Raw genomic sequence first — 10,722 nt, 5'->3', positions numbered from 1 at the left:
TTCAAATTAGCAAAATTCCTTTAAAAATTTTTGCGTTTACAGGGTGGGAAGGCTAAGCCGAGCCTCTTACCATCCTGCCATCATGCTGTACGGGTGTCAGATACATGCGCCCGCTCGCCTACTCAACCCCTAAAATAAGGTTTCAAATCAACCAGCCATCTGCCTAGGACTCGTATGGCTGCTGGCTGCATGTACAGGACGACAAGCGGTCAAACTCGACAGTGACAGCGCTGCACACGTCTGCTTGCCAACTAATTTAATGACAAATCTGAAAGTCATGCAATCTTGCTCTTACTACAGTATTACTACTCGTACCAGTCCCACTGTACCAGGCTGCCAAGCACAAATCAGCAGCGCTCTCTGGTCTCCGGCCTCCGCCAGGCGCGCTCACCGCTGCTCATCTCGCTGCTTCTTCAGGGACCCACGTGATCCCGTCCGTCCGATCGCATCTCGCGGCCTTAACCCCGTGTCAGTGGAGAGGAGCGGGCTCGACTGGATGGGCACTGATGCGTGATGACTTTCACACCGTCACACGCGCGCTCATCGCTGATAAGTGGATCCCACCACAGGTGCAGGGGCCCGCCGGTCAGTGGTAGAGAGGTACGTAGCGTCTCGGCCGAGTCCAAGCCTTACCCCTTACCCGGATCGGACGGCCCCGGCGCGGCGCACCCGGAGCCCGTTGTCAGTTTGAAAGCACGTGGACGCCCCATGCGGACGGAGGCCGGAGGCGACCGCCGACCGTTACGAGGAGCTGTCGTCCGGTGGTCCAACGGCTCACGCTGCGACAGCCCACTAGCCGTTGGCCTCCGTCGCCTTTCCCCTCTTTCAAATCCGCCCCCTTCCCTCCCTCTCGCGCAGCCTCGCCGCATCTAGACTAAGCCCCAGACAAATCAACCCCTTTTCTTTCTCGTCCTCGTCCGCGAGCGTGACACTTCCTCCCAATTTCTCCACCAAGAGCGAACAAAAACAAAACCTAAATCTCTCTCGTTCGAATCCCAAGGCAGCCAGAGAGGAGAGAGAGGTAGAGAAGGGGGGACTAGAGAGACGTTGCCGTTGCTGCTGTTATTATTAACGCCGCCGCCGCCCCGCTGCGTTCGGATGCTCCGCGTCACCCCGGGGCTCCTGCGTCCATAGGCACCGCCCGCCGCGCCTTCGCGAGGATCGGAGAGAGAGAGGGGAGGCCGGCCGATCCGTCTCCTCCTCCTCCTACGGGTGCGTCTGACGATTCGCAGCCGTTTCGCCTCGGGGATCTGTGTGCTTGTGTGTGCGTTGGGGGGGACGGCGTTTCTTGAACCGGATCCTGAGCCGCTGTGTGCAGGTCGGCGTCGTCGGTGATGAAGCCGGCTGATGAGAATCGGAGACCCGTGGCGGGGAAGCCCGTGCCCGGCGTCCGAGGTAGGTGGCGGCGGCCCGAGCTGATCCATTCTCGGATGATCTAGTTGTTTGCGCCGGCGGCGCCGCCACTCGTCGTCCGTGCTTCTGATCTCGTGATTTGTGCAGAGATGGGGAACCGGCGGGCGCTCACGGATATCAAGAACCTTGTCGGGGCTGCCCCGTACCCCTGCGCCGTCGCCAAGAAGCCCATGCTCCAGTAATCTCCTCGCCCAAGATCGTGCCTTTTTCATGGTTCTTGGGTCGAATCTTGTTTAATCGTGGCGTTCCTTTCTTCTCTACAGGAAGAATGGAAGGGATGAGAAGAAGCCGGCGTTGGCAAGCAGCCGGCCCATGACCAGGTTAGGACCAGTGCAGTGCTGGCTTGTTTTTGCGCTCTGATATTTCTTGGAGGCTCTAATTTGATCTGGGCATTGCTTTGGACTTTGGTGGTTCAGGAAATTCGCCGCCTCCTTGGCGAGCAAAGGAGGACCTGAAGGTCAGGTGACCACAACTGATCCAGGACTTGGAGCTGATCACAACAAGGAACCAATCGGCGATGGCATCATCGACATCGACATCGACATCGACGTGGAACATTACGAGCCGGTCCCCGATGTTGATATTGACATGGTATTTGCACTGTGCTGATCCGTACTGATCCTCAGAAAGGGATGACTTTTGGGCATCTTTGTGATGGCTCCGACTAAGTAATACATTTGGTGATGCAGGATGAGACAGATCACAAGGACAGTGTGAACGAAGACGAATCTATCATGGACATTGACAGTGCGGACTCAGGGAATCCGCTTGCAGCAACTGAATATGTTGAAGTGCTTTACAAGTTTTACAGAGAAAATGAGGTGATCTCTTGTCTATCAAATCATGAATTCTGAATTTTTAGGTGATATCAGATCAGAATCAGAGATGCTTTAGCTACAATGTGCTTATACGAACGAACAAGGTCCTTGCAAAATTGTATAAGTTAGACAGGAAACCTGTAATAAGCATTCCACTCACATTAGAATCCAAAATGCAGTAAACTTTAATATGTAAATGCATGTCTAACATAGTTTTTGCACCTCAAGAAAATAATTTGAATAAACTGTGTCAATATGTTTTGATTTGTGTGATTTTAATCTCACATTTGTCCACTTGAAGGCCAGGAGTACCTTGTTAATTGTGTTAGCTTTGTACCTGTTCAACACGTTGGAATGTTATGCTGTTTGTATACTATTCTCATATATGCCTTTTATTCTAGTGGTACAATCACTAGTACATATTGTACAGCTGAAATCCAATTCTTTTGTCATCACTGTGCTTGAGATCACACATAATTTGTCCTTGCCTCTACTACTAAAATTGGCTCCTGGAATATCATCGAAACAAATCATGGTCGCCAAAATGAAAGTTCTTTCTAAATTATCCTTTAATGTAAACATTCAAAACAACTTAATGCAGGCAATGTGGTGCTTCAATTATCTAAAAAAAAGATTGCTTGGAAGCTTCTACTATCTTTTCAGTATCACCATTGTTATGCTTTATGCAGGCAAAAAGTTGTGTAAAGCCTGATTACATGTCCAGCCAACAAGATATAAACGCAAAGATGAGAGCGATTCTGATCGATTGGCTCATTGAGGTAAAAAAGGGTGTCGACCTTATAACTTTGTACTAATCTGAAACTACATGTGATTCTAATGTTTTTACTGATCCTTTGCCAGGTGCATTACAAGTTCGAACTGATGGATGAGACACTGTTTCTTACAGTAAACATAATAGATAGATTTTTGGAAAAGCAAGTGGTTCCAAGGAAGAAGTTGCAGCTAGTGGGAGTAACAGCTATGCTTCTTGCTTGCAAATATGAGGAGGTTTCAGTTCCAGTTGTTGAAGACCTAGTACTCATTTCTGACAGAGCCTACACGAAAGGGCAGATTCTAGAAATGGTAACCCCATTAAATAAAATATGCGCTTTCACTGGCTTGATGCTTATTTCTGTTATTACTGTACATCTAAATGTAAATTCGATCATACATTTTATGTCCATCTTTATTACCTTAGCAAATAAATAGTAACATTTACTTAAACCAGCCACATATTTGTTTACTGCAAAAATGCAATCCTAACCTCTCTAGATCAACGCTTAATGACGAGATCAGTTAGTAGTAATTTTTTGATTGATTCCTCCCTCTCTTTTCAAATCCTTGCACACTGTCTTCTTTTACTTTTTTTAGACCTCTTGGTTGTTTGAAATTAATATTTGACTCCTGTGATTGAGCAGGAAAACTTGATTCTGAACTCACTTCAGTTCAATATGTCTGTTCCAACACCATATGTCTTCATGAGGAGGTTTCTGAAAGCAGCAGATTCGGATAAACAGGTGAACTGTAACTACATTCTGATCAGTGTTTTCACGATTTGAATAAGCTAGCACACACAATTTTGTAGTAGTTTACTTCATATTATTCATACAAGGCGGGGGACCCCCCTCATAAAAAACTCACTTGGATAAACAAAACTCCAGTAGTAGTGTTAAGCTGGTTTTATGACTGAAACAATTCCCTGCTGTTGTATCTCACAGCTAGAGCTCGTGTCCTTTTTCATGCTGGAGCTCTGCCTGGTTGAATACCAAATGCTGAAGTACCAGCCTTCGCTTCTAGCTGCTGCTGCAGTTTATACTGCGCAATGTGCTATCAATCGCTGCCAGCACTGGACAAAGGTTTGCGAGTCACATAGCACATACACTGGCGATCAACTCCTGTAAGTCTGTTTAGTTACTTCCTGTTCCTGACTGCATTTACATGCATCTGTATCTTGACTTTTTGTGTACCTTCTGCTGTTCTCTCAGTGAGTGCTCGAGGATGATGGTAGACTTTCACCAGAAGGCTGGAACTGGCAAGCTCACCGGTGTACATAGGAAATACAGTACGTTCAAGTTTGGGTGCGCAGCCAAGGTTGAGCCTGCGCTGTTCTTGCTGGAGTCAGGAGGCACATCGCCACTATCTTCAGGCACAATCTAGTTAAATCTCTCTATCCAACTGGATCCATTTTAACCTTTTCCAGGAACAAGATGCACAAACATCGTGTTGATGTTGCGCCAAAAGCCTATCAATTTTCTTGGAGAGCTTCTGTTTATGATAATGTAACGTTTGGTTTTTATCTATGTCGTGAATGACGTCAGTGGCGGTCGGTCGGTCAGTGAAGTCCGGCTAATAACGAATTGACCAGTTTTAGGAATTGCTGTTGGAACCTTGTAAAGAAAACAAGTTCTGAATCAAATGGATCGATAGATTTTGTTCTTGATTTCTCACATTTCGTTGTTCCTTTGATTGATGGGCATGGATGTGTCCTGATGCATTTTCTGAACGCGATTTGGAATCAATCAGTCCGGTGACTGCTACCGTTGCATGGCGAGTGGATCAGCAGCATTGACTCATCTTATAATCAATCCTGACCGTTCTCTCCCCAAGGTTGATAGCAAATCATGCGTTTCATCATTGTTTCCCGTAACTGTAGCGAGAATGTTCCCAAACTGTAGCGAGATTGGTGACAGTGGCGTCACGAAGGGGAAAAAACATCACAAAGTTGTGGGCTCAGCTGGTACTATGGACAGTTGGGGATGTGGTGATCAGTCATCTGATGGTTATGAGATCAGAGGTCACCGCTGGGCTGTAAAGAACTAACGATTCTACTTTGCAGGATTGGTAAATCCAAACCATATCACGTGGAGAAAAAAAAAGACATTGATATGTTTGCGGGTAAACTTGCAGGCAAGTCTTTCTGCTACAGTCTTGTGTAGTAGATAGCTGATAGATAGCCTCTGTGCGTAGGTTCTAACATTTCTTTTTAAAATTTTCCAAGTCACATTGGTATGTGGTATTGCAAAAATTGAGAAGGAACTTTTTCTTTCTTTAGAGATGGAAGCGCCTCTTCTTGTGTGATTGGCTGATTGCCTCCATTGTAACTGATTACAGTCCATACAATAATACACTGTATAAGAAAAGGAGTCTTTTTTCCATGAGTTGGATCAAAATAATTTGGTAATCACTCATAGGAAAGTAGGAATTTTCAGCAATTCAGTTACCATGACCACTGAATTGAGGCTTCATTTGGTATCTGTTGCTGTCCACGCGCGTGAGCTGAGTGGCAGTGCTAATTTTTATCCTAACAAAAATCCAAACTGGAATTACTAGATGCCTAGCGCACGTTTCTGTTTTTTTTTTTATTGTCAGACCAAACTTTTAGATACTTAGCGCACGTTGGTGGGTTTTCCTTTTTTAATCAGACCTAATGTTATCTGAGTACTCGGGGTGTGTTTAGTTGGTGAAAAAGTTTGGGTTTTGGTACTATAACATATTTCGTTGTTACTTGACAAATAATGTCTAATTATGGATTAACTAGGTTTAAAAGATTCAGCTCGTGCTAATCAGTTAGACCGTATAATAAGTTATTTTTTCAACTACATTTAATGCTCCATGCATGCATCCGAAGATTCGATGTGACGGATACTGTCCGAATTTTTTTAGGAATTAAACATAGCCTCATGTTATTTGCTCCTCCCGGCTTTTAGTTTCAGACTAGCCTATTTGTCGGACCATCCACGACGTGGTCTAGATAGAGAAAAGAGACACCCAATGTTTTTTTTCACCTCTGTTAGGCCAGTCTCAATGCTTAGGTCATGAGAGTGTCATAGATATTAAAGACTATGACACATCAACATAATTGATGATGTGTCAACAGAGTTAAGAGGAGAGAGATGAGCTGGGTCATCACCATGACCCTCTCATGGCACGGTTGTCAAGTCATGAGACGGGGATGACCGTTCTTCATCAAGTCATGTCATATTTAATCACACAATTGTTGCACTATTTAATGTTGTAAGTTGTCTATGAACTGTGCCATGACACTGTGCACTAAGAGTGGCTATGCCATTCCGGTGTCAAAGTGATGTGGCACTCTTGGCAATTGTGCAATGATATTTTCCACTGAGACTATCCTAAGGCTCTGTCTTTTAATAGTATACAGATACTTTGCCATCTTTTATAATGGCACACAAATAAAACACTATCTTTTGAATGTCCGTGGGTTCTCAATATTTTTTTCTCTTGTAGGAAATGTTCCTAAAGATATAGTGCTGAGTTATTTCTTAGTTATCTTATAATAAATATAATGCTAGCCTCATCTTGTGCCATCCGTCCAGTTTGAACTATGGAATAAAAACTTTCACAATATTTAAAAAAGTAAGTATGAGATAAAACACAACATATAAATAGATAAATAGACAGATCCACTTCGGCAGACATAAGGTTGCACGTTACATATTCATAATCAAACGTCTCTCTGAGGGTGCGGCATGGGGCAAGATGATCTTTTGGTTTTGGCGAAAACACGGGGAATAAATTAAAGCAGGGGGGATGAGAAGTACGGATTCCTGAGTACACAGATTCGTTATCTCCACTGAGAAACCAGCTTCTTGAAATTCCTGTATTAATCGACCGCCATATTAATATCCCCACCATCAGCAATTGTGTCCTCTTGCCTCTGAGTAAAACCCGAGTGTTGAGTTGGCTCATTGTCAATCCCAATCCAATGCTTGCGAGGGTACTGCATATGGAATTTCCCTGGTCGTTTCAGACCTCCCTTTAGACCTGCACCCAGCAAATCAACCCTTATGTGAAAGAGCTGATCCAGAAATAACTGAATGTGCGCACATCAATGTAAAAAAATAGCGGGTTAAGATATTTTGTGGAAATTCTTCCAAAAAACTAAAAGAGCTATAGCAAAAGATATAGCGGAAGCTAAATCATTTAGCGGAATGATAAAATAGTTAATAATTACATACAAAATAAGAAGCATCATTGGTCTATCACTCTAAAATAGACTCAACACGTCTATTGACTGCACAACTGTGCTCGTGCAGTTTTGTCTATGGTCCATCCTAGTTATATTGATTCTTTATTTCTTGACTACATTTTTAGTGGACATAGTGGACATTTATTACCACTAAATCCTGGAAAAACCTCTTAAGCGGATATAGTAGACAAATATTATATAGCGTAGGGTAGATATTCTAAAAAGCTAATAGTGGATTATAGCGGGCTATTTTTTTTTTGAAGAAAGACTATAGCAGACTATTTTGTACATTTGCGCACATCCATGCTCAGAATAAAAACCGAGCACTAAGCAGCATCAAGATATATAAGGGGTAATGTTAACATATACCAGTTTACTATCATAATTATCTAGGGGCTTGCCATTTGCTTGCAAAAGATAGGAAATCACCTGGAACCATGTTGAAAAATTTGGAGATCCTGGACTGTGCATACGTATAACCCATCATTCTTTCTGCATCAAACGTGGCAGCTCCCTGTAGCCTTGGGTTTCTCATGTCAATAGATAGCACCAATGTCTTCTTGTCCCACATGCTAACCTCGCACATGAGGTAAACAATGTGACTTTCGCTCAAGCTCAGCGTGGGATGAGCAAACAGAAGCCCATCCAAGGCTGGCTGAGGCGTGGCTCCATTGTCCCGTAGCTGCCTCAACAAGTCCACATTGGCCGTACCATCATCAACCACGATACTGCTAGTATTGAACCTATAGTCCATTTGCCAACCATCCTGTCCCTTCCAAGGACTGGATATGCTCCATGTGGAAACTTCCCAGCTGCAACTGAGGCTCTGGTCAGAGGTGTTGCGGTGCATTTCAACCAGGGTGAGGCGACCGTTGACAAAAGCAATGTCCCTTGAAAGCAAAGGCTCATCATGGATCGTGTTGAGTCTAATGAGATGTTTGGGTAGAGGCAGATAGTGCTCAGGTTTGCGGCCAAGTATGTCAAAGATGATGATGCTCCTCCAGGCGTCAACAAAGCCCAGCAATCCACCTTCGCCAAATGAGATCGTCTTGGCTGTCATATGGATGTGCGGCCTATATAGAGAAAAGTTTCTGCTGGACCATTTCTTGTCCATGGAATTGTACAGCACCAGGCTGAAATCCCAAGGCCGGCGGCCGTGATGGAGTGCAGCCAAGTAGTAGTGGCCGTCGTCCTCCACATGTGCGCGAATGTCGCCGACCTCGCGGTGGCCGAGGAGGGCAAGACCGTGGCGACATTGCAGGTAGCGCTCAGGCTTCTCGAGCAGCGACAATGAGGGCCCCTTGCCGTCGCTGGGGGCCTTGTAGACGAAGTGGTCACAGCAAAATCTGTAGGCTCGGATAGAGACGCAGAAGTGGACGAGGTCATCCTCCGCAACCTCGATGGTGGGCTCCATGACCAGCTCAGTCGGCGGCAGGTTAGGGCACCAGACGCAGATGTAGGAGACGAGCGGCGGCGGCGCGGTGCAGAAGGTGACCCGGATGGCCTCGCCGTTGCTCATCACGGAGTAGGCGGAGGTGGCGTTCTCGCGGTCGGCGACGTAGGCGTGCAGGTCGAGGAGGACCCAGCTCGGCGGGGGAGCGCCGCCGTCGTCGGGTGGGTGGCCGTGTCGAGGCCGACAAAGGGATGGGTGTACGGATGATACCTGAGCGCTCATGATTCACGAGGCTTGCTGGTTGCGCGCTGCCGATCTGGTAGGAATCCTCAGAGCTCCTCGGTCGATCCCTTGCGCTGGCTTAAGTAGGATTTAGGGAGTATCCGATCGAAGTTTGGACTGCTGTTGCAACCGGAGTTATCAGATCGAATCGAAGAAATCGGAGCGGATTGAAAGGTTTGCGGGGGAAGGAAATGGAAACCTTTAGGCATGTCACGCGGTGACATTTCGTGCATCTCGATCGTGGAATCCGGATCCAAGACCTCTTGTTCGTTGGGCCTGCACACGCCAAGATGGACCCGCTCGTCTGGTGCCCCCTCCCTCCCGCGACGAGCCCTCGAGGAAGTCGCGCCGCCGCCTTCAGATCCACCGGCGCCGGCGCTACCCCGCCGCTAACACCCCACCCCCTCCCCCGCCGTGACACCGTCCCTAGGCCACCGGAACCTCGTCGCAGCAGAGGATCGAGTAGCACGGCAGGGTTGAGCCGCGGCCCCATGAAGCCGATGTCTCTGCTGCTGTGTCGGGTGCTAAGTTTGTCGGGGACAGAGAGTCAGAGACGACCTCGACGACGTTGAAGTGGAGCCGCACGAAGTGAAGGCCGGTGCGACCGAGCTTGAATGCGTAGGACGATGGCGCTGTGATCACCCTGGCAGTCTGTTACAGAGTGGCGCCGTCGAAGCCCGGCACCGACCCGGGTGAGGCTGTCACGGTGGCGCTCTGAACTATGGAAGAGTTCAGAGCCTTCAGAGTTCAGGCTGCTAGCAATCACATGATCAGATTAGTCATTGTGTTCAGTAGAAGTAAGCAACAAGAATATGCAGAATCCAATCGATAAATCATGATGAACAACACGATTTCGACCTAAACAGAAAGAAAATTTAGTATATGTAGCCTTGAATATGCATGGATTCATTCCGTTTTCTGATTCAGTGGACGAACTGCTGCAGAAAGTGGTCAGGCTTCACACGCACGCCAGCATGCTCAGCATCACCTCAGCCCACAATCCCAACAGACTCTGCTCTTCGCGGGAACTCTGCTGTGGGCAGTGCCCAACCAACCATGCTGGCGCATCAGGCTAGGATGGGATCCGGTTACAGGAGGAACATGAAAGTGGTCAGAGAAAGATTTGCAATCGAAACCACAGCACGCGAGGAGAAATCGCTATCAAAAGCAACTGGACTTGCGAGCGCGGCGGCCTGGGGGCGGCGGGTTCCAACGGCATGGGGATGGGGTAGCGGCGGTGGCGTCAGATCTGACGGCGGCAGCGTGACTTCCTCGGGGGCACGTTGCCGGAGGGAGGAGACGCCGGACGCCGCTTGGTGACCGGAGGGAGGGGCTCGCCTCCTAGCTTGCTCGCGGTGGCGGTCGGAGCCTCGGAGGTGCTGGATTCGTCGGGTGAGCATGACGAAGCGGCGAGCGCCTGTTAGCTGGTCAAAGACTCGAAGTGGGTCCATCTTGGCGCGTGCGGGCCCAATGAATAGGAGGCCTTGGATTCGGATTCAACGATTGAGATGCACGGAATGTTACTACGTGACATGCTTTAGGCATGTCGCCGAATCTGAGTGCGGCGGGGGCGATGAAAGATGGAGAAGCATCCGTAGGCCCTCCGCCGCAGTGTTGTAGTGATGCCAAGGAAATATGGGCTCCACAGTGACCAAATAGGCATCGGTGTTATCAGAGCTGCAGTGTGCAAAAATTTAGGCATCGGTGCTTTATAAATCTATGGGTCCACATTAAATAAACTATTAGTACTTCTTGCTCTCATCTAAGGTGAGCAGCAGCACGTGAAGGGAGCCGCAGGTGAGCTTAAATATTTTGTTATTGAACAG

General features: G+C 47.4%; 2 protein-coding genes across 4 annotated transcripts; one reads left to right on the top strand and one right to left on the bottom strand.

The window, feature by feature from the left end:
* The first annotated feature begins 852 nt into the window (after positions 1-852).
* On the top strand, positions 853-4,678 carry LOC120681485 (cyclin-B2-1-like). Its single transcript, XM_039962987.1, has 11 exons — positions 853-1,212; positions 1,319-1,395; positions 1,501-1,591; positions 1,677-1,733; positions 1,830-2,004; positions 2,103-2,234; positions 2,921-3,010; positions 3,093-3,314; positions 3,650-3,748; positions 3,950-4,128; positions 4,217-4,678. The coding sequence occupies exons 2-11, from the start codon at positions 1,335-1,337 to the stop codon at positions 4,386-4,388; spliced, it is 1,278 nt and encodes a 425-aa protein (XP_039818921.1). The 5' UTR covers positions 853-1,212; positions 1,319-1,334; the 3' UTR covers positions 4,389-4,678.
* Positions 4,679-6,609: 1,931 nt separating this feature from the next.
* LOC120681484 lies at positions 6,610-10,275 on the bottom strand. Of its 3 annotated transcripts, none has more exons than XM_039962984.1 (3): positions 9,096-10,275; positions 7,651-9,016; positions 6,610-7,016 (listed from the first exon to the last, which is right to left on the bottom strand). In XM_039962984.1, the coding sequence occupies exons 2-3, from the start codon at positions 8,894-8,896 to the stop codon at positions 6,856-6,858; spliced, it is 1,407 nt and encodes a 468-aa protein (XP_039818918.1). In that variant the 5' UTR covers positions 8,897-9,016; positions 9,096-10,275; the 3' UTR covers positions 6,610-6,855. The 3 variants fall into 3 exon arrangements, with proteins under 3 accessions (XP_039818918.1, XP_039818919.1, XP_039818920.1); XM_039962985.1 differs by having other exon boundaries at positions 7,651-9,013; XM_039962986.1 differs by having other exon boundaries at positions 7,651-8,974.
* Positions 10,276-10,722: the final 447 nt, after the last annotated feature.

This window comes from Panicum virgatum, chromosome 7N (assembly GCF_016808335.1).
Source record: "Panicum virgatum strain AP13 chromosome 7N, P.virgatum_v5, whole genome shotgun sequence".
NCBI lineage: Eukaryota > Viridiplantae > Streptophyta > Magnoliopsida > Poales > Poaceae > Panicum > Panicum virgatum.
This window is presented reverse-complemented; position numbering and strand designations above follow the sequence as displayed.